This window comes from Setaria viridis, chromosome 9, assembly GCF_005286985.2.
Source record: "Setaria viridis chromosome 9, Setaria_viridis_v4.0, whole genome shotgun sequence".
Taxonomy (NCBI): domain Eukaryota; kingdom Viridiplantae; phylum Streptophyta; class Magnoliopsida; order Poales; family Poaceae; genus Setaria; species Setaria viridis.
This window is the reverse complement of record NC_048271.2, coordinates 42,279,744-42,303,878: the sequence shown is the minus strand read 5'-3', so window position 1 is coordinate 42,303,878 and position 24,135 is coordinate 42,279,744. Positions and strand designations below refer to the sequence as shown.

At 41.1% G+C, this 24,135-nt stretch overlaps 3 protein-coding genes across 4 annotated transcripts; all 3 read left to right on the top strand.

The window, feature by feature from the left end:
- Positions 1-9,309: 9,309 nt before the first annotated feature.
- LOC117840463 (uncharacterized) lies at positions 9,310-13,627 on the top strand. The gene is made up of 5 exons (XM_034720974.2): positions 9,310-9,470; positions 11,635-11,883; positions 11,968-12,050; positions 12,149-12,230; positions 13,181-13,627. Exons 1-5 carry the CDS (start codon positions 9,435-9,437, stop codon positions 13,232-13,234), a joined length of 504 nt encoding a protein of 167 aa, XP_034576865.1. The 5' UTR covers positions 9,310-9,434; the 3' UTR covers positions 13,235-13,627.
- A 1,632-nt stretch (positions 13,628-15,259) lies between these two features.
- On the top strand, positions 15,260-17,992 carry LOC117840464 (histone H3.3). The gene is made up of 5 exons (XM_034720975.2): positions 15,260-15,397; positions 17,040-17,111; positions 17,201-17,277; positions 17,370-17,460; positions 17,564-17,992. The coding sequence occupies exons 2-5, from the start codon at positions 17,040-17,042 to the stop codon at positions 17,732-17,734; spliced, it is 411 nt and encodes a 136-aa protein (XP_034576866.1). The 5' UTR covers positions 15,260-15,397; the 3' UTR covers positions 17,735-17,992.
- Positions 17,993-18,390: 398 nt separating this feature from the next.
- Positions 18,391-21,340, top strand: LOC117840462 (uric acid degradation bifunctional protein TTL). Of its 2 annotated transcripts, none has more exons than XM_034720972.2 (6): positions 18,391-18,633; positions 18,774-18,847; positions 19,160-19,217; positions 19,301-19,402; positions 19,812-19,968; positions 20,807-21,340. In XM_034720972.2, the coding sequence occupies exons 1-6, from the start codon at positions 18,490-18,492 to the stop codon at positions 21,193-21,195; spliced, it is 924 nt and encodes a 307-aa protein (XP_034576863.1). In that variant the 5' UTR covers positions 18,391-18,489; the 3' UTR covers positions 21,196-21,340. The 2 variants fall into 2 exon arrangements, with proteins under 2 accessions (XP_034576863.1, XP_034576862.1); XM_034720971.2 differs by having other exon boundaries at positions 20,732-21,340.
- Positions 21,341-24,135: the final 2,795 nt, after the last annotated feature.

Genomic DNA, 24,135 nt, shown 5'->3' with positions numbered 1-24,135 from the left:
AGCTCATACTGTGATTTAGATGATGGCACAGATTTTTTTCTCCACTTTTATAATTATGGCGGAACCGTACAAATTAAACAACTTAAGTGTATTAACCATCATCTTAAGGTTAATCCGGTTATACACACTTAAAACGGTGTAATCCGATAATCCATCGGGTCAAGCCTGATGCAACCACTAAATATCTCGATCGAAACAACGTGCAACAAGTCTCACTCGAAGGTGAGCGCAGATGATACAATATGGTATTTCAGGTTACAAACATAAAGTTCTTAATTAATTTATAAGCCGAGTTCGGAATTCATAAAATATTACAAGCCAGAGTTCTTGAATAAAATACAGCGGAAATCTAAACGCTAATGCAAGAATAAAGATACATGACGACATGAGTAGCCCGCCACATATCATTCAACACGAAACCGTCTCAAGGCAAGGCCGAATTCCACTCAACTGACCACCCTTTAGATAAAGGACGGTTATCCCAAGGTTGATCGGCAACCAACTCTAACATTTCATCACTAGTACCTGAAAGTAATAACAAAGCAAGGCTAAGTATACTAATACTCAGCAAGATTTATCCGACTATGGTATATACTTAGCCGACTCCTAGTACGGAAAGCTTTTGGCTGGGGGTTTGTTTTGCCAAAAAAGTAACTAAGAGTCGATCCTTCCTTTCAAGTTTTAGCATCCAATTTAAGGTTGAGCTAACCATTCTAAGTGAGCAATATTTTCAAACTTTTCAGTGTGGAAAAATAATTGATTAGATAACAACATCAACATTATTTCACATTTCATTTCATTCCACTTCTTACTACGATGTGAGGTAGTGATCAAGATTCTCTTAACTGAGAGCAGTGGCAAATCGATTCGATTTATAACCTTGGTGGACCTATACACATGACATATGCATGCCTCGTCGAGCCGCACATGGCAAACGGTCCCCTTAGAGAACGATGGCAGTTGCGAACTCCTGCAACCCTCGAGTGCTAATCCCCACCGGTACCTCCCCAGGGCTGCCGTGAGTTATTGACTAGCACACGAATAGGAAAGAGGACCAACTCAATCTGCAATCGCGCTCTAAGGTACTAGGTTTTACCAGTTTCAACTACCTCTTGCTTCCAGCATGTGTATAGCACTGTTCAAACTCGATCAGCAGGGCCGCAACGAACGGACCTTAATTGACACAGGCAGAGCGCAACCACAATACTAACTTCAACTTTATTTTCTGTCTTCGCCCGATCTCCAACTTTTCTTTCATCAGCGATTCATTCTCAAGTAACTTGCTATAAATATTGAAAGGTCCTATGTCTCGCAAGCGACAGGCAATCACTCAACTTCTACCATTCTTAATTAAGCATGGTATTCTATCGACCTACACATACTAGTATTTTGATCCTGGGAGTCCTAGGGATCATGCAACTAAGATTTCATTCAACTCCTAGGAACTTAATGCATAAAAGTAAACATGTATCCTAGATAATTGCATAGTTTTGAAATTAGGGGTTATGCTCCGGGGCTTGCCTTCCCAATTAGCCTTGGGCTCTTCTAAACTTTGGTTCAGGTCTTGGGATGCTTCGATAGGAGAGGCTTCACGCTGCTCAATCTGAGGCATTCATACAGTCCGTCGACTAGCGGGTTATGTACATGAAAATGCATATGTATGAGTGGATTGAAAGGTGATGACACATGCATGAAGTCAAGTTTAGAGAGTGCAACAACTTAATCATACAAGATTACAAGTCCCAGAAAAGCATAAAAACGTATTCTCTCTGCACAAGAAATATGCTTAGGGCTAAAACTATAGCAATAACATACTAGAGGCCAATAAATTACAAGCAACCAGAGATATTCTGCTGGCAAAATTTTTAGGAATGATCATGCTATTGATGAAGAGCATAAATAATCATTTGTGGGCCTACAAATCCTAGTAGAAATTATCTTTAATAAATAAACTAGCTTTCAACATGAATAAATGTTCATGAATCATCTGCTGGTATATGAATATGAATGATTTACAGGAGCTTTCCTCCTACACAAGAAATCTACTACAAAAATTTTAGCTTGATTTGGCTACTACATAATTTATTAAAAAATCAAACATTGTTACACTATAGATATGAAGAATGATTTATAACTAGAGTTCTATTATCAGTTTAGTGCTACAAACTTTCCAAAATAGTTTTCAACACTACCATATACTATTGTGAATTTATCAGGATTTTATGAGCACAAGAACTATTTATTCCACAATAAGGAGATTAAACAACATGCATTTTGATAAGTAAGAAATCATATATTTCACAAGAAAAAGTATTTTTACTAGGTAGATATGAGCATATGGAAACCAACAAAATTTATTTTGCATTTTTATAATTTTCCTATGATTTTATACGGATTTCCAAAGTTTCAACCATTTCAACTAAAATTAAACCCGAAAAGGAAAAACTCTTTTGCAAGAAAACCCTCTTAAACAACTTCTCCCAACAGATATGTCCTTCCTTTTACGAACTAGCCCCTAAATATTACACTTAAGGCCCTTGACAAACTCCCACCTCACACTTAAACGCAAAACTTTCACTCATAACCTCCTGGACTTTCTATTCCTTCACAACTCGACCCCAGTCCTTCTTCTACCTCGGGACAGAGCCCGACCGGTGGCGGTGGCGCATCGAAGCCAGTGCGGTGGTGCGTTTTTCCACCCTCATGACTCCACTAGAGCCTTGCCTAAGACCTGGTGCACCTTTCCCACTCTTTTGTCCCCGAAACTCTAACCCTAGACCCTACTTTGACAGGCGGCGGTGCACGGCCGGCAGCAAGCTCACAAATGAGCGCATCAACTGGCCTAAGGAGGTGAAGCGGCGAGCGCTTCACGGTCAGGGGCTCACCAAGGTTCGGTTTTGGTGGTTTGTGGGAGCAGAGTAGGCCGGGAGGGTGGTCGTTGGTGTGCGGGTGGAGCTCAAGCGTGAGGCGGCAATGGCGGCATAGGATTCTCAATTCCCGCGCTATGGTTCATGGTGGTGGGGAGGGAGTGGTCGAGGGTGGAGCCTAGAAGGTGGCCCTGCTGTTGGCCGAGGTGATTTGAGAATGGTGAGGCAGGGGTGGAGGTTTTGGCCAGCGAAGGCGGGAGCACTCTGTTCTTTTTGGGCTCGGGTGCTCTGGTTTTTTGGCCGGCCGTGGAAGCGAATGGAGAAGGCTAAGCGAGACCGGCCTGATGAGGAGTTAAAGTCGCGGGCATGGTCGTCGGTCGCCTGGCAACCAGTGTGCGGCACAGGGGAGCAGTGGCAAGCAGGCGCGACCGTGGCAGGGATGGCACGACGTGACGCTGGCGTGAGTGGTTTGGCGCGGTGGGGCGGTTGGCGACGGGCGTCCCGTTGTACGGCGTGCGCACAAGTGATGATGGGTGCACGTGTGTTGACCGAGACCAGACGGTGGAACAGGTGGCGGCATGGCGAGGTGGGGGCTCGCCCCGACCATTTGTGGCAGAGAAACGGCATGGGAGGAGGGAGAAGAAGGTGAGGAGTGGGCCCAGGCTATTTTCTGAGAATAACTTTCCCCCTTCAAAAGAGCAAGGTGCAGCTAGCCAAAAATTCCCCAAACATATCCATTGGAAAGATAAAATCACAAAGAATCCAAGAGAGCTTGAACCAACTACAAATCTAAAAAGAATTGCTCAAAATTTGAAAAGTAAAATAGTTAAAATTGAAACTTCATTGAATTTTTATCACTAGCAAACATCACCCAAAAAAATTATGAAAAATTTATGTAAATTCATCATTTTGCATCTAGTGTTTAATTAAAATAAAATAAGCCACAATTATATTATAAACACTAAAGTTTCTACACAAAGTCACATTTGAACAATAAATGTCAATTTGACAGAGTTTTAGTTATGCGCTAATAAAGTTTTCTAATCCTGAATTTAAAACCCAGGGTGTTACAATAATTCTAACATCAGGTCATCATATTTGCTTACGCGCTCGAATGAGATTTCACTAAAAATGATCTTTATTCATATACTCGATGGATATATGTTGGTGGTCGACAACCGCACGCAGCCACGCACGCATAAAACAAGCCGCAAGTCAGATGGGGAGCAAGCATGAGAAAACGTGGAAGCAACCGACCCAGGCAAGCACGCATACAGTGGGCACGGGCAAGGCAACGGTGAAGTTAAACACAGCCTGGGCTCTGGCTGGCCGCCGGCTGCCACGGCAGGCACTCGTCGGTCGTGGACGCGGACCAACGTGCGTGAAAAGGCGAGGAGGAGACATGCGAACCCATCTTCGAGAGTGCTCCTGGATCTACAAATGGGTCTGAACTACTACAACTTGTACTCTAATAAAAAATAAAAAAATACAGATAGGAACACTGTATTGATAGGAACTAATGCAACGGGTTAGCTCCAGACGGAAAAAACAAACTGCAAAGTGGTGCTGTTTCGTTCCAAGATAAGTGCAATTTAACTTCTATCTTAAACTAAATTATCTTAAAATTTTATCAAGTTTATATAGAATGGTATCTACGTTATAATACGAAATAGGTAGGGATATACATATTTTATGATTAATCTAATGATACTTATTTGGTATTGTAAATATCAATACTCCTCTTTGCATTGTAAGTTAAAATTAAAATAGTTTGACACAGGACAGATCTAATTTAAGTAGATCATATCAAAAACTAGAGTTCTATATAGTTCTTATCTCCATCTAAACTTATATAGATAACTTATGTTTTTTCTCAAGACATAATACATACTCCGCAAAAGAGGCATAAATAGCCCACTAGAAAAAAAAAGATCAAACAGATCGCCTTTGAGTGGTCGATCTATTATGTAATGGGTGGTAAATTATCTAATAATTTAGCTTGACAATTTTAAGGATCGAGCACAATAAGAGTTGGTCAAAAATACTATTTGTTTTGAACTAATATTATTCAATGATATGTTAGATTGTGAACGAAACATAAGGATACGGGTCATAATCCATTATCACTTCTAATTACTAGTCCATCAACCCGTGCTCCCGCATGGGCTAGTATTTTTAAAAGCTATTGTATTTAAAAATTAAACTCCTAACTAATAATCAAAATTGTTTACCTACTACTTTCTCTTTTTTTCATTGCTTCAACATAATTCTTATATTGATATTGTACTTATCTTTATCCAGTTATAATTGATTTTTATTTAGTAATTACTATATACATTTTTTCATCCATATTCACACTTTTTTATTTTGTATCGCACCTCCATACATTGTGTTTAGCATAAAAATCATATTTTCATCAATTCCTCACATACATGTATAAATAGTCTAAATGGTGACACTCATCATATGTATATACTTTAACTTAGTATTTCTATATTAACAATGACATAAATAGGTAATTTAGAATCATATATTAGTTTACTTTTTTGACATTTCTGTATTATGCCCATGGAGATAATTAGATTAAGATTTAGGTGTTATTTTTAATAACGACGTATGTGGGTACTTATATACAAATTTAGAATGGTATTTTAAGTTATGCTTTATATAATAACATGCATGAGTAAATTGGATGAAAATTATTAGGTTACTTTAGATTATTTTTTATAATGGCCGAGCTCGGTAATTTAGATATACGTTTAGAATTTAATTTTGAATATTTTCATAATGATAGTGGTGGGTTAGTTTTAGAAAATATAATAGGCCAATGACTATGATTATTAGAGTTTACATGTTTGATATTTGATGTTTTTGATTTTTTTTGAGAATTTTTAAGTTTTGTCTTTTTTTTTCTAGCGTGTCTCGTGGAAACTAATGCGGAATCTCTAATGAAAAAAAATAAGACCACATTGCTATAAAAGTTAAATATTCGAACACAATACTTATATAGAGATATACTTAATATGTTCGTCCGATTGTGATGGATTTTAGTTAGTAATTACTCTATAATATTTTTATCTGTATTTTAATCCTTAACCTTTTCAATTTTCATCATAGGTATGTGCTTGAAATTGTTTATTGATCCTAATTTTGAGCTATAATTTTAATATAGAAATCTATATTCTTATCATTTCCTCTATATATTTATAAATGGTGACATACATCATGCATATATACCTTAATTATTATATCTTATACCAATAGTGTAAGAAATATACCAATAGTGTAAGAAATATACGATTTAGAATCGTATATTGCTGTACATTTTTAATTAAGATGATTTGGATTCAAATGTAGGGTTACCTTATATTATTTTTAACAATGCCATATTAGTGGTGTGCAATTTAGTTGCAAATTTAGAGGGTTATTTTAATGGCATAAGTGGGTAATTTTGATGAAAATTAGAGGGCTACTTTAGTTAATTTATATAATAGCAAATGTGGGTAATTTAGATATAGATTTAGGATATTATTTTAGGCTATTTTCATAATGACATAGATGGGTAATGTTTTAGAAAATAGAATAGATCCAATGGCTATGATGATTTGAGTCTACCGATTGATGGCTAAATATTTTGCTTTTTTTAAGAATTTCTAGGATTTCTCTAGAATCCACCTAGGAATCCTAGGTAGCTTCATTTGGAGGCTTTAAAAGGAGCCTCCAATTAGTAATAGTAATATAAGGGCACATTCCACAGTTTAGACAGCTGCTGTCTTTTTATCACATATAGACAGTGAAATAGACAACTTGTACAGAGATTTGTCTATTAGGTTGTCTGCGAAGTGTTTAATCCACTCATGGGCACATAAATCATGGTGATCAAGTATAAAATTGATGTGCGTAGCCATTTTGTTGCTTGTATAAGAGAATGCACGGTGGATTTGAATAAGAGCAACTGATTCAAATGTGCATGTCACAGATGTTAGAAATACTGCAACACTGAACCAGAACAGATTTTGCTCTCGAATCAGAGCAATGCGAGTCATGAATCAATCAAGTTGTGACCAAAAGATTGCACAGCAACACAAGCATTAAAATGATGGATCCAAGAATAACGCAAACACATTTCTTTCTATGCTGTCAACTCTTCATCCCTACGAACTCCATCACTTCTTCCATTCCCAACTTGAGATGATTTGCTTCCAGCAGGACTGGTATGGCATGAAAAATTCTATTCTTCATTAGGTACTCCTCATACTATGGCTGCAACATACAAATTGGGCATGATCCTAGCACCTGCAAATGGATCACAATTAGTAGAAGAATTGAGTCCCAAGTTCTGAAATTTCTCATCACAGTAAGTAGAGGGCAATGCTAGTTTCACAGAGAAACAAAGCTTCCAATAGGCATAAAATACACATTTTTGCTTCACACATGTAATTGGAAAACACGACAGGGAATTCAAAATCATGTTACATCTACTGAACTCCTACGGTACCCAAGCAATGAAGCCTTACACAATCTTCCTATCTATGTACTAGATTTCAATGCACAGCCGACTGAAGATTTCTGTTGCAATAGAGCCTTACTGCTGCTTTACTGCACAAGACAAGATATGCCTTGCACAACCTCCTCTAATAACCTGCAACATCTCACCAACACCTGCCCCCTTACAGATCATATCACTCAATTCAGCTCAGCATACACCCTTTGGCAATGCTCAACATACCGACACAGCAGCTCACCACAAGTCTAACACTACTAGGAATTACTCTACCATCCACCAGTTAGTCTACTTGTGCTTTTCTGAATACTAGCATATAGTACATGCATCCTGGCTCAGACTCAGACTATCAGGCTACCATCCACCAGCATCAGACTAACAGGCTCTGAATGAAGTTTTGGGAGGGCATCCATAACAGCTGTAGGAATAGGCATATGGAATAGGACTTGTTCATTGATCGATTTTGCAGCTTTGAGGATCTGATGAACAAGCTTAGCCAGAAAAACAAGCCTTTTTCGCTGAAATTGAGATAGGGAAACTACAAGAACTCTGTATCTATCATTGAGTCCATCACTTCCTGCATATTTTGTTGCATACACCGTTACTAAATACAAAAATGTACCAGTAAGAATGAAGAGAAACTATGCCACCAAGCAGAAATGAAAACTGTCAATTAAAACTATGAATGTAGTAACACAGACAATGACAACGTACAATGAGCATCGCATCAAGCTTTTGAAGAGCAGGAAGGTTCACATGAACATCTGAACGGGCCTTTCGAGTCATAATCTGCATGGTCCAGTTGAAAGTAACCAAATAAGACGCAAGAGTTACTTTACTTTGTAACAAGATATAAGGTGAGGATTCGAGGAACACTTCATAAGCGGATTCCCGTACCGTGAGGCGGTCGGCGAGGAGGATGGCGCTGTCACTGTCAGAAAGGCGCATGAAGAGCTCCTTCTTGGACGGCGGCGCGGGGGAGAGCTCCCTGTCGGCAAGCGGCGGGAGGTCGCCCGGCAGGAAGCAAGCCCACACTGCGTCGGAGTCGGAGCTCGATTTGGCGCCTGCGGAGCTCGAATCGACAGCGGCGGAGGTCGATTCGGCGGCTGCGAAGCTCGATTCAGCACCTGCGGAGGTTGAATCGGCGGCGGCGGAGCTCCTCCTGGCGGTCCGCGTGAGCACGCGAGCAGCTTGCTCGACGCAGGAGAGCAGCCTCCCGCGCGCGCCCAAATCAGCTGTTGTTCGCGCGGGATCCGAGCGTGCGGTCAACGGAGGCGAGGCTGTACAACGGTGCTGCAGCGTCTATTGCCGCCTCGGAGCACGGGACGTCGCCGTCGTCTCGCGAGGCGACGGCTCGCTGAGAGGAGGTGATTTTTGCAAAAGCACCGGCTCGCAGACGGCCGTTGTACGTGCCCTAAGGCGTGTTTGGATCCCCAGCTAAACTTTAGATCCTTTCACGTCGAATGTTTGACACTAATTAGGAGTATTAAATATATGCTAATTACAAAATCAATTTCACAACTCCTAGGCTAAATTGCGAGACGAATCTATTAAACCTAATTAGTCCATAATTTGATAATATGGTGCTACAGTAAACATTCGCTAATGATGGATTAATTAAGCTTAGTAGATTCGTCTCGCGATTTAGCCTAGGGGTTCTGAAATTAGTTTTGTAATTAGCTCATGTTTAGTTCTCCTAATTAGCATCCGAATAACACGGACTAAACTTTAACTCCACATCCGAACACCCTCCGCCGGTCGATCTATTCACATGTATATCGGCCGTTGTGATGGTTATGTGAAGATGTATTTCGGAGTTTAAAAATTGAAACACAAAGAACTCGGGCCTCCGTTTGGAAGTTTGGATGCGATTCGGCGGCCTACTTCCGCTCAGATTTTGAGCCCATTAAAGTTTGGAGGCCCACTCTGAGCGCTCTGTTCGTCGTAACCACCACCGCCTGGTCCAGCGTCGTCCTTTTTCAATCGCTTCCGAGCCCGTCCGCCGCCTCCTCGTCACTCTCGCAGCCGCCACTTCTAGAAGCTTCTGCGCTGCTGCTGCGCCCATGGCCGCGGAAGCCAAGACGCCGTCCCTCGCCGAGGTACGCAGAACCCCGACTCCTGTAGCCCCTTCTGTCCTCTGGTGCACGCAGTTCCCGATCTGGATTGCGCGACCCGGTGTGGGGGCGGATCTAGAGGGCGGCCCCAGATCTGCGGTTCTCCGATGATCCCGTGGGGGATTGGGATTGGATTCCCGTACAGCGTTCGGGTCTAGGTCTGGTGGCAGGGGTCGTTTGTTTGCCGCTGTCGATTCCGAAATGGCGATTTGGTTGGTCGGGAAAGTTTGGTGGGATTGAGGACCTGTGTGCGTAGGTGGTAAGGTTTTTAGTGGAGGAAGATCAGGTTAGCTGCTCCTAGTTTGAATTTTGTTTTGGAAGTAGTGTTAATTAGCTCCTGTTGAATGCTTCTCGATTCGAACTTTGTGTTCGTTATGCTGTAGTTGGTGTAGGTTGGAAGGTTTTAGTGCCTAAACGGCTAAACGTGTAGAATTTTTTGAGTGGTGCTGTAGATTTCAGGATGAAAGACCTGAAGATTGATGGGGCTATAAGAGTTTCTGGTAGTCTAGAAAAAGCAAAGACAAATACTGATCGTGTAAATGCTCCAGAGGATTTGGTGATTCTGCAACACCGTATGTGTTTCTAGGAGTCTTATGATATCAAAATAATAGGAACTTTTCACGTGATTAGATATTTTGGGAGATTTCTTGGTGGATGTTTGCTTTGTAGCAAGAGTATTGCAACTGTGCCAATTTCTTTTTTCTTATAAGGGAATATGTCTTATTATCTGGTTCTTTCAAAATGTCTAACTTATGGAAAATTTATAACTATTTACTTTATATGAATTTTCTAGCAGAGAATTTACCGTTGAAAGTTGCAATTCACTTCTTCTAGAATGTTACAAGAATCATTAGTTGTTGCTCACTCGTTTGCAAATAGGCGTCAACTTTGACTTTACTATTCAATCTTTGGCTGACAATATTTTTTTTTCAAATACGTAGTGTAAAATGCAAAACTAGCATTAGACTTGCCATCAAAATACTTCAAGAATTATACTTCTAATGAATATGCATGAAAACTTAAACCAGTCAAAGTTTGAATAATAGAGTCAAAGTTGTCAGTGATTTGTAAATGGAGGGGGTACTTCTCAGGAATTGTTTTAGACTGTATAGTTTTAATCTGTCAATGGATTGGATGGGAATCATAAAATAGGTCTTCGCTTACTGTTTTTAGGAGAATTGAAGCAAATGTTGGTGGTTTAAAGATAGTGTCAAAGGCTATGCGCATGTGAATCAGAGTTTTATAGAGAGGATATTCATGTTATAGGTTTTTGGTAGGAAGCTCAATGGTGCAGCTTTTCGAATATAAAGCACATTTTTATTAACGATTTTTGACAGTACCTATAGGGTCTGTTCGTTTTTTGTATCAGTGTTTCAGAAAGCACTAGATGCTAATTGGGCAGGTTAGACAGCGCGTATGATGGCCAATTTTTGAAACAATGTTCCATGCAAGAACATTCTCATGCGTATATACCATTTTGCTTCTGTGATCAGCATCAGTCATTGTTTATCTATTCTTATTTTGATCTTTTGCTGTACTATGCTTATTAGATCGTGGCATTGGGTGTACTTATATTTACAACTTCTATAATGAACATGATGCACATAGTTTATCTGATTTTCGTGTTTTCACTTCTTCTTTGAAAAGTTGTGTCCTTTGTTGAATTATTTATGTGGTTATATATTTTTAACAATTTGATGTGATGACTTTGGTTTTATGGGTTTCAAGTACTGCTTATAGTGATCACTACCATGCGCTAGTTGTATGAGTCGGACAGCTTAGTCGATTATTAAGTTGGGTTAGCAGTTTGGCTTCTGCATACATTTCCCTTGAATACTGTTACCACTTGCTGCAAGCATTTCTGGTGTTTGTGGCTTGCAAGAATTTGCAAGGAACCTCAGGTTTCCATCATGGCTACATGTGTATCAAAGAAGTTCCTTTCTGAAAGTAATATGCATGCAGACTTCTGGTGTGTATTGACCAAAAATCACTTGGTTTCATGTTAGATGCAAAATTTGATTCATTTTGATGTATTTTACTAGGATAAAGTTGCTTGTTGAGCTTTCCTGCAAGTTGATTGCTCTTTGATCTGCTACTTTTGATTTGATGATCTAGAATCAGCGTTATTGACCTCATGTTTCATCTGTAGGAATATTCACTCCCCCCAGAAGAAGTTCCGGCAGAAAAGGCTGCTGAGGAGAAGCCCTCTAGTGGTACTGAGACTGAAGCTGCTCCCTCAACGAATGATGAAACTCCTCCAGCTGTAGAAGACAAGAATGAAACTCCTGAAGTGCAAGATACTGCTGACAAGTCAGAGGCAGAAGAAACCAACCCTGTAGCAGAAGAAACGAGTGAGACTGCTGAGGAGGAAGAGACTGAGGAGAAACCTGAGATCAAGGTTTGGTGCTGCTGAAAACAACTGATGATATCACTTCAGTCTCATGTTGATGAATACTAAGCATTTTGAACTTCCAATATACAGATTGAAACAGCCCCAGCAGATTTCCGTTTCCCAACAACAAATCAAACAAGGCACTGTTTCACACGCTATGTTGAATACCACAGGTAGGGTTTGTCATTATGGTATTTCACAAAGTCGAATATGTTATATGTGACATTGTTTTATGTTCAGCCATTCTTAGTAACTGTGTTTATTTAATCAGGTGTGTAGCTGCAAAAGGAGAGGATGCTCCAGAGTGTGATAAGTTCGCAAAGTACTATCGATCCCTTTGCCCAGGTGAATGGGTATGTATTTCTTGCTTTCACCACTATAGCTTGCGCTCTGCCCTTGTTGCCTATTCTGGTGTTGGGGTTAAGGATGTAACTTTTTGAGGCATGTGGAGTATGCCTCAAGATAGTGAAGTCTTCCACTTTACGGTAGCAGTACTCTTTTAATAAAATAACATTACGGTAGTAGTGTAGTTTTGTTAATATATTTTTCCTGAAAAAAAAATCTGTACTTTGTGACAAGATTACGTATGGTAGCTCACCTTGGCTAGCAAAGTTATGGTTGAGATGCATATTTCATCTCTTGCCTAGCCTTGCTTTTGAGTCAGGTGAGAAAGAATTTCTTTGCTTTCCAGGCAAGAGCGAAATTGGCTCTCTTTTCTTAGTGAGGTTTCTATTTTCCCATTATCAAGTCTAGGCAAAGTTTACAAAGAGCCCAAACATAGCCTTAGGAGTTCATGATAAACCTACTTGGTTAGTGCTAATTTTTTTGGAAAAAAAGTCCATAGTGTTAGTTTTTCATAAGTTGCACCCGTTGTAGCTTGTTAAGTTGAAATGTTGAATTTTCATCAGTCAAAGCCTCAAAGGTTAAGCACCTGAACATAACTGGTCAATAGATATTTGAGCATTAAATATGTATGTCTAGAGATTTTTTCCTGGAACAACATCTACTCAATATAGCTTCATACAATTGTCCATGTCACTATATAAGATTTTAACGATGCTGGGCACTATTAGCATCTGAATTTGTGCAAATTGTGAATATATGAGTTCCTAGTCAACGTGTAGCTTTCAGCCCAATATCTGCACTTGTTGTTGGCTTCACTACTTTTGGCTTTGACCTGTATTGATAAAAGTGAATCGATGGTTCAGTATTACAGCAGCAGCATAGTAAATGATCCATGGTCCCTAAAAATTTGAACCTGGGGATGTTGGTCTTGAACATGACTGTAATGTTTCATATGCAGGTTGATCGCTGGAACGAGCAACGCGAAAACGGCACCTTCCCTGGACCTCTGTAATCCCATCGAATGGAGAATGAACTGGTGATGTTGCGCCACCCTCTCTTCCTTGGTGACTGGTGCCAAGTTATCAGAAGACAGAGAAATCTTCTTTTTTGGAGAACACTACGAAATAAAATGATTCTTTTTGACTTGAGAAGCATGACTTGTACTATCTAACAGTCATGTTCTGCGTTGCTGAGAAATTCGCATCACATCTATAATTTTCCTTACACTTGAAAAGGATTCCTGTTTTCCCATCTTTGCACTGTAACGCAGCTTACACATTTGATGCACTAACATTATGTTTCTCTGGCAGCAGATGGTAGTCTGATACCAGAAAAAGTAATCCGTGGCAATAAGCTTGACTGATGTCTTAGCACCCACGGTTTAGAGTTCTCAGTTCTGCACTAATGTTGCTGCTGCATTCTGTGTTTATTTACCCAATTTTCCAAATGAAATTTGGATTCGTCTTCTAAAACTTAAATGGCTTTTCTCAGTTGGGTTCAATTTATATTTAGGCAAACGAATTAGTGGATTTTTGACACTCAAATTATCACAAGAGTTTGATTTTGGTCCTCAAATATAAATACCGGACAACCTTGGGCCCTCAAGCTATTCTGTGCTTAGACAATGGTTTGTAGAATGCAACCTAAGTAGCCACTGCGAACTCTGATTTTTTGAGAAATAGGCCTATATATAAATTTGACTTATTTCGAGCAGTACGTTACCTAGTTCGAAAAGTTTCACTTTCTCTGTAGAAAAAAGAAAAGAAATGCTTTTGACTCTGCCATGGAAAATCCAGCTTTGATTAAGGCTGAACTCCGGCAGAATATGTAGACACGGCAATGATCCGACTAGAGTCCAGACTAATCCTACTCACTAGCCATCCCCTATTGAGATAGCTGTTTGAAAAATCTATGGCTAGACAACATTTTGCCAATGATCCCAAAATCTTATTTCATAATTATTGTGGAGTTGCTTTTGTAGTTCCTCAATACATTAATCTCATCCTAATCGAACTTTGTATCGGGTGACAACTCCCCTCTATTTGGAGCGGGTTGGATAGATTATTGGTTTATCTAAATAGTTATTAGGAAAAAAGGTAAAAAGATCTGCTAAGCACTGTCTTTTCATCTAATTGAATTGGAAAACGGAGATCTATCAAACATGCTCTAGCTACCAATCACTTGTATTAAGACGCACCTTTTCTCTATTCTCCTCTGCAGGCCGAAAGGATCGTTTCCCCACGAATTACAGAAGGTCAAATAGTGAATAGGATTACTCGTCTAAAATAAAGGTAAAAAATGATGAAAAAAATGTTCAGCCATTCCTGAGGTGGGTGAGAAATATGCAGGCGAACTTTCACTTTCCTGTTTTCGTTCGCAACGATATCCTTATAATTAGTAAATTCGATACCTATCTTCCTATGATTCCAGTTCCAAATGGAAGCTCGAAAAAGCAGCACATGCCGGAACACACCAGTCACCCATCCTGTCTGGGCCCCCACCAAATCCGACGGCCACTACAGCGACGCCGCAGCCTCCCCGTGCTCAAACCAAGGCCTTGTTTACTTCCTAAGTTGGGAGTTGCAAAATTAGCATTTTACTATAAATGCGATACTGTAGCGTTTCGTTTGTATTTGTGAATTATTGTCCAAATATTGACTAATTAGGCTCAAAAGATTCGTCTCGCAAAGTACAACAAAACTGTGCAATTAGTTTTTTATTTCATCTACATTTAGTACTCCATGCGTGTACCGCAAGTTTGATGTGATGGAGAATCTTCTTTTTGTATAGTGTCAAAGTTGAGAGTTTGGAGGGAAGTAAACAAGGGCCAAAACCCCCCTCTGACACCACAAACAACCTCACGTCACGCGCGCGAACCCAAACAAGTCCGGGATCCGCGACGTACCGGCTCCGACCAATCAGGATCCAGCGTTCCACGCTGGCGATCCGCGCCAAAAGACCCAAACCCCTCCCGGCCGTCCGATCCGTCAGGAAGAAACACACCCACAGCCGATCCGGGCCGCCCACCCCTCGCGACCCGGATATACCACGCGGATGCCGCCCTATAAATAGGAGGCGGCGGCCTGACTTGCTCATTTTTTCCGGCCTCCCTCTTCCTCGCGCGGCGCCTGCCCCGATTCGAAGCGTGCGAAGAGAGCGAAGCCAGCCCGGAGAGGTATGCCCCGCGAGCCCCTTTTCCTCTTTCCCCTCCTCGGTGGTTTCTAATTCGAGGAGGCGTCGTTGTCGCGAGAACCGCGGCCGTGCGGATTTTTTGCTTGTTTCGATTTCGAGGTTCGTGGGTTGGGGATCGGATGGGTTAGGGGCTTTGGGGGTTGCGCGGCAGCGGCTATGGGGTGTTAGGGTTTGCTCGGCTGATCTGATTCGATTTGGGCGGAAACTGCCTGCTGCGTGCTGGACTGTGCGGTTTCGATCGGGATTGGGGTATTGTAGCTATTGCAGGGGCGATTTCGGTGTATTAGCTATTATTTCGTGCGGAATTGCAGCCCTGTTGGAACTACTGGTGAATTTAGGGGATTTAGTGCTCGTTCGCATGGTTCCCTCTCCCTCTGGAATTTAGTGTTGCTGGGAATATAACATATGGATGTTACGAGGGCCTACTGGGATACTCGATAGTTCGTGTGGTAGTTTATTGCTGTATAGCACTTCCGATTTTGCGTTCTCTTGCAAATTTAGTGGGTTCAGTTAACAATACTTAACATTATCACCTTAATTGATGTTCCCTAGTTTGAAAAGTCCCGGTTCAGTATGAATTCGGGCTTCGCTGTGGAAACTTTATTAGACACATTGTTGGTTTGAATTGTGCATTCTTGCTGGAGTTGATACTTATTCCCTCTGTCCCAAATTACTATTCGTTTTGGATTTTCTAGGTACATAGCTTTTGATATGCACGTAGATATATACTATGTCTAGATACATAGCAAAAGTTATGTATCTAGAAAAGCCAAAACGAATTGTAATTTGGGATGGAGGGAGTATGATTTGGAGTACTCTTATATGCTATTGGGTGTTCTGATTGTGCTAGCTGTTGAGATAAGAAGTAGAATCAGATGTCATCTGTTGGCTATGGCAAGCACCATATTGTTGTGTTTGATAATTATAGCCATTAAACTTGCTGCTGAAGAACTAGTGGTTGAATTTGAACATAGGACAATGATAATATTTGTTATTTGACTGGTGGTACTTGTTATTTGACTGCATTGCAAGAATCCTACGTTCCTTTTACAATTGTTGACAATTGTCACATGTATGTTGCAGGTTCACATGCATGTGTGATTCATTTTGTGAATTCATGCATTTTTAATAGTTGCACTGTAATTCCATTCCATGTTGATAATGTTCACTAAGTAGATTTGTATGGTTTGGCTGTATGATTTTCTCAGAGACCTAGACTGTAATTGTATGTTACATCTGCAATGTCATTTATTCCTGGAACATAGGTGGTTAGATGCATATATTTTGATGTTGATTTTAGTTTGCATGGGCAATGGTCACTTAGGTATTTATGCTGGCCTACTACTATTTCCCGTTTTAACTCATTACCCAAAAATTCACTGCTAGAAATATGTTTGCATAATCTGTCTGGTTCTAGTTCTATTGTACCTGTCCCTATTCTGTATCCAGTCAAAGTCTATAATGATGACCACATTGTGCATGAGTGGAAATGATAATAGCTGACAGAATTATTTGGACAAGTAGTTTATTTTCACATTCTGAAATGAAGATTTATCTGCATATTCTTTACTGATTCAATTTGGATTGTAATTTGGGGGGATGTGATTTTTTCTTTCTTATTGCAGATGGCCCGTACCAAGCAAACTGCTCGTAAGTCCACTGGAGGGAAGGCCCCCAGGAAGCAGCTTGCAACTAAGGTAAGGTTCTTCAGATATGTATTTGTTTTGTCGTAAGACTTAGGTTTCAAGCTTCAACTGAATTTGACCTTTGTTGTATTGCATCATAGGCTGCCCGGAAGTCAGCACCCACCACTGGAGGAGTGAAGAAGCCCCACCGCTACCGCCCTGGAACTGTTGCCCTCCGGTTTGTAAAATAACACCCTTGGATTTTTCACCTGTCCAGCCTAGTATTTTGCTGCTTGATTGATTTGCTGGGTTGCAATTGCATTTTAACAGTGAGATCCGTAAGTACCAGAAGAGCACTGAGCTGTTGATCAGGAAGCTGCCCTTCCAGAGGCTTGTTAGGGAAATTGCACAGGACTTCAAGGTTGGATATCTGAGCTTAACTTGTATATGAGATTTGTGTTTTGGCACTTTATTATATCTTGTTATTGATGAAAGGCTGATCGACCCTGTTTTTTGTTTCACAGACTGATCTGCGTTTCCAGAGCCATGCCGTGCTTGCCCTCCAGGAGGCTGCTGAGGCGTACCTTGTTGGTCTGTTTGAGGACACCAACCTGTGCGCCATCCATGCTAAGCGTGTGACCATCATGCCCAAGGACATTCAGCTGGCCAGGAGGATCCGTGGCGAGAGGGCTTAATCCCCTCAATCATTGTGACAAAATGAAGAATCTCGTGTCGTAGTAGTGGCTTAATGTGGGGCCATGTTCCGGACATCTGAGTAGGGCTTGTTCTGTGGATCATAAGTTTCTCTTCTGCTGTTTGCTACTACCTTGTTGGTGTTATTACTAGGGTCGAATACTTAAATCGTCTAATGTTGGTGCCGCGTTGACAGTTTGTGACATTTGTGCTGTGGCTGATCGTTCGTTAATGTCAAGTACTGCGTTACAGTGCGTGTATTTCTTCGCCATTTTCCCTGCATATCTCATGCAGGTGCTTCGCATTATCTTCACGTTTTACATTTTCAGTTCATATGCGGATATGCCAATAGCATGTCATCACTAACCCGCCCCTACGTCAAGTGGTATATGACGACCTGAGTAAACCTGAGATGAGATTTGTTTGATCAGCGCTTTAAAAATGAAGAGTAAAATCATATCATTTACTCGTTGGTTAAACGGGACGAAAATACGGAAATTTGATTAGATTCGTTTTCCACTGACGTTTTTCTGCCAGATCCGCGCGTCTTCGCACTAACTCAGAAATTTTCGAGCTCAACGTGCTCTCTCAACAGTCGTAGTGCGTGTGATCTCATCGGATTAGCTTCCCTTAAACGAACGGAAAGGAGAGCAAGCAAAGCCACCTCGCGGGATCAGTCACGAGGCCCGACTGACCAGAACCACCTCCACCGCATCCCCTCACGCCCACGCGCGCTGTCGAATTGGCCGCCGGCGAGATGGCGACGCCGACGCCTCTCACCGTGGAGGACGTGCTGCGCGTCAACGGCAGCCGCCGCTTCGCCGCCGCGATGGCGGCCGCCTCCCCCTTCACCTCCCTCGCCGACGCCCTCCTCGCCGCCCGCCGCATCTGGCTCAACGAGGTGGGTCGCCTACTCGCCTTCGCCTTGGCCTCCACCCCCTTCCTACTTGAAATCCTTCCCACCAGGCCATCTTCTCTCCGTGTACTGATGATGCTTCGCTGCCTCTGTGCGCGCGCGGCTCATCGCTCCATCGGATCAAGGTCGATGTCAACGGATGGCTCGAGGCCTTCGCGGCGCACCCGGCAATCGGAACCACCTCCCCCTCCGTCTCCAAGTCGGTGGAGTGCATCCCTCCTCCCCCTCCTGTCCACGCAATCCCACTGTTTACTTTCAGTTCTCGTCTTTCTGTTGTTGATCGTTCGAAGCTCAAGTAACTGTGGCTGTGTGTATCTTTTAACCGGCGTACTAATAATTACTCCTATATAAGGCATGAAAACAAGTACATGACATGCTTGCGCGTTATGTTGAATCCAAAGCATTAAAACGCGGAAATTGAACTGATGGATTCTTTCACTCGACATGACTAAGGACAAACAAAATGGCACCAGTCTCTGTGTTGGTAATCTCTGTTAGCTTTTTGGTTTAGGTGGAGCAAGGAAGAACAATCGGCAGCTATCTCCACAGCCACAGATTCGACTTCCCAGGTGCCTTTTACATCAGCTCTTTGGTTTCCTTGTACTATCGTATATGATCTCTGGACTTAATTTGCTTTCTCCACCTGCTGCAGGAGCTGGCAGAGTGGAATGCCAAGTACAGGGAGAAATTCGGCTTCGTGTTCATGATTTGCGCGTCTGGGAGGACTGCACCTGAAGTCTTGGCTGAGCTTAAGGTCTGCACACATCACCTCAATCTTTCAGATTCCAGTGTTTGTTTTCCACAGTAGATATTTGTGCTACAAATTTCTGGTATGGTCCTCCAGATTCAGTGTTTCGATTTTTGATAAGTCCTCTGGAAATACCAAGTTGAAACCCAAAGTATAATCAGGACCATTTCTGCACATATCTGTAATCTTTGAAAATAAAAGACTCGATGAATCTGAAATCTTCTTATCCAAACTAAAAGCTAGAACGATATTGCTTTTGACTCTGACAGGTTTTTTATGTTTAATGATTGCTTTGGTATGCTTCACTGTGTTGGTAATATCATGGTCCATCGCTGAAGGATTAACTTAAAGAATGTATGCAGTTTTTTATTTCTTTCATTGTAATCACCTTCATATTGTCCTGCTGCTATTTCAGAGACGTTATGTGAATAGGCCAATTGTTGAACTTGAGGCTGCAGCACAGGAAGAACTTAAGATAACTGAACTGCGTCTTGCAAAGCTTTTCTCATCAGAGCCGACTGTTCCCTCTACTACTACTAAAGCCCCCAACATCCAATCAGATAAAGCAGCAGGTATCAATTCCATTCTATCTGTTTCTAGGTTCTACAGAAAGTCTGCCTTTTCACATTATTTGTTTGTGCAGTATTGTTGTATCTATCACATATCTGTAATTCTGTATGCAAGCCATCTTATGCTCACAGGCCCACACCTTGCATACAGTGGTATACTAGAAACACCGTTGAATCTGTTTGATTCTTCCTTATCCGGAAGATCTGTTATTTCATTCATATCAATATCATGTACCCCGTGCTTGAGCAGCTGAACTTGGCATTTGTTCTCCCCCTCCAAATGCTAGGGCATTGACCATTTGTGATCTATTTTGATTAACAATCACAGTTTACGAAATACTGCATAGTGCTGAAAATGAATATGTCCATGGAGTTAGTGCTAAGATCTTCTTATTGTTACCCACTTTGTTAATTTAAATAGTCTAATGAATTTTCTCTCAATAATAGAAATAGAATACTAACAATAATGCATCTACAAAGACTTAACATATCTTGCAAGAAACATTTTTGAAACAAGAACAAAATAGTTCACAGCAATATATAAACAAATGAGCTGGTGTTACTGAATGGGTGTGCTGTTTGGGAGCATTGATTTCATCTAGTTTACAGTCATACTACCATAATCAGAATCCGTACTTTCATTATCATTCTCATTGCTTCATGCGCTTTGCTAGCATAGAAAAACATTTTTCCTCTTGGGTTTAATTATTTTGCATACATATACAATTTGGTTTATTCTGCTTCTCATCAACTAAATTTTCAAAAGATCGCATACGGATTATTGGAGCACATCTTGGAGCTCTCCCCCAGCCTTGTGCCAATAAAGCTCCTGAAATTACAGGTAGCTCCAACCGAAGTCGGCCCCCCATTACAACCCATGTGCTGGATGTTGCCTGTGGATCCCCTGCTTCTGGAATCGAAGTTCATCTGGAGATGTGGAAGGATGTTTCAGCTCCTCCGTCGTTCAGCAACAAAGATTTCAGTGGATGGGCAACTCTTGGCACTTCAGTTACAAACAATGATGGCCGCAGCGGTCAGCTGATGGACATTGTTGACAATGCCGCTCCTGGTTTCTACCGCATAAGCTTCAACACTGGCAAGTATGCGCCTGCAGGGTTCTTCCCTTATGTCAGCATCATATTTGAGATCAAAGAGAACCAGACGGCAGAGCACTTCCATGTTCCTCTCTTGCATTCCCCTTTCTCCTTCACCACTTACCGTGGTAGCTAAGCTGTTATGTACGTGTAATTACCTCAGCTTGTTGGTGTGTTTAAGACAGCCGTGTAAACTTGACACTTCCATTGCGATGAATAATCTTGTTCCATGTAAGCAGGCTTTAAACTTTAAATACGAATATTGTTGCTGTTGCTGCCTATGATCAAATGACTAGTACTGTCCTCTCAATCCGTTTTAGTACTGTCCTCTCACTGTTCGGTGATGTGTTCGCCATTGTAGTTGGTGATACGGCAAGGACGTCATTTCACGCAGAAAAAAGTTGGAAACATTCGCATAAGAGCGTGAATAAATGGTAAAATAATACTATGTAATGTATGCCAATGTTCCAACTTCATATTATATCGCATATTCACGTGAACTAAGAGCAATGTTTTGGCTAGCATTGTCTAAAACAGATCTTCGGTGTAGATGTCCTTCATTCAAATTGTATTTGTAGGTTGTTTTGACTTTTGTAGATACATTTTTTCTACACATCTATATATATATTATATCTAAATGCATAATAAAATATATCTATCTGAAAAATTAAAACGGCATACAATTTAGAACAGAGGGAGTAGTATTTTCTGGGAAAGGAGTGATCAATTTGATCTCGACCAAAATTTGTTGCCGCTTCGGCCTCATACATTTGTTTGGGCCAGATTCAGTTAAACTGAGCCCGATCATTTGGGTAACTTCAACGCAGAGATGCTTTGGGATCATGGATCCTCTGGAAACATCACAATGCTTGTGTCTTTGATGCATCTGCTCCAAATCTACATGGAGCTCTTCAGGCCTTCATAGATGAAGCACATTTGTGGCAGGTAGCTGGAGCCAAGGGGCTCACTGCTCTGCACCTAGAAAGGGTGGTGATCTGGAGTTTAAAACAGGGGTTTAGTCCGGTCAGGTCTTTTTTTTTTACGTAAGAGTAGTGCCAATGGTTTACATCCCTCATCCTGGTTCAAGGTGGGGTGATGTCCTATAATTTGGACCTTTATTCTCTCTTAATCAAAGATACGCAACTCTCCTGCGTGTTTGAGAAAAACTTCAACGCAGAGATAATAACCCCTGTAAAACAGGAAAGTTGCCATACTCTATTAGAAGTCAATTCGTTGCACATATACCCCTCAACAGGTAGAGACTTTATCTTCCATTGATAAAAAAAACTTGATTTCCTTATTTTGCTACATAGATACACTTACATACAGGACCCCTCAACAGGTAGAGACTTTATCTTCCATTGATAAAAAAAAACTTGATTTCCTTGTTTTGCTACATAGATACACTTACATACAGGTGCACATCGAATCTATTACAAACTACGAAGCTACTAGCAGATGTCCGATGGAAAATTTCCCATCAGACACTCCGTCAAAACATTTTAAGGCAACAACTGCGACATAAAAAATTACTGTGTGCAACATAATAACCATGTATAAAAATGACTGTGTTATGCAATTCTGAGATGGAAAACTTCCCACCGCAACATAACAACATGTTTCACACAACATCCACTGAGAGCATAAACAATGTTTGAAACATCAAAAAGTGACATATGCAACATTAGAATTAAACATTTGAAACATCAAAATTATACACACAAAAATAGTTCACCTGCATCTGATTTTGTGAATGATCTTCACTCTTTGAACTATCGCACCAAAAAAAATAGCATGAGATGACTTCAGATCATACAAATCGAGTTTTGCTCCTATATATAAACCACAACATTAGCCACAGCTATCGAAAAGTCATGATGCAACAAGTCAAAACTCCTATTGCAACACGCACATAATACAATCTCAACATCCCAAATAATCTGTTCAAAATCGAAAAAAGCTAAGAAAATGTACTTCTACTATCATCACAATCCCCATACAACATATCAAATCCACCTTTGCAAATCCGAACGAAAACGAATATCAAAACATCACAAATCCCAGATAGCTAGAGGCAAGCAGGAAGGGGAACGAGGTCGTCAGCGACTTCCCCCCACCGGCTGCCTTGCAAGAGCATGGGGCCATCGAGGAGTGGTTGCAAGAGTCAACATATGTCGCCCGTCTGGATGGGATCGTAGCACCTCGCCTGGTGCCACACACCTCGTGGGGATTGATAACGGCGACTAGCCAGATGATGAGGAGCGAACTAGCATCACCAGAGGGAGGAGGGGGTGGCCCGGAGTAGCGGGAAGCGGATTGGAGATAGCTAGGGAGGAGCTGTGCAGTGGGCCGGCAGCACCATAGTCTCCGTCTCTGCTGTGTTGGAATAGGTGAGAGAGAGCATAGATATGATGTGATGAGAAGAATGAACGGTGAGACGTTGGGAAAATATCTAATGAGTAGATGTGGATGTCGTGCGGCCACGTAGCGTCCGATTTTATTAGCTTCATCGGACGCACGATCGTTGAGCGGTTACCGTAAAAACTAATAACTTGCAATTTTTAAATGTTAAGATTCCAGTCATCTCACAAAACTTTTTTTTAAACAACAGAAACTATTGATTCTTAAATTTTCATTGTATATATATACCTAAGCTGATCACATGGACGGAAACATATAAAATGAAGAAGAGATGAAACATGACAAAAAAGACAACCATTTGAAATAAAAGTATTGTCCTAATATTCATCAGAAGGAGAAATATGGATATCACCATGTTCAGCTTTATCAGCTGCTGGGTCTCAGGTAGTAATCCCCTTCTTCTTCTCTTTCTCAATCTTCTCGTCACATTGAAAAGGGATTGCTAGCGGGTTGTTTGGTTTGAGGGACTAAAGTTTAGTCCATGACACATCAAATATTTAGATACTAATTACAAAACCAATTGCATAAATGAAGTCTAATTCGCTTGATGAATTTATTAGACCTAATTAATTCATGATTTGACCATGTGATGCTACAATAAATATGTGCTAATCATGGATTAATTAGGCTTAATAGATTCGTCTCACGAATTAAC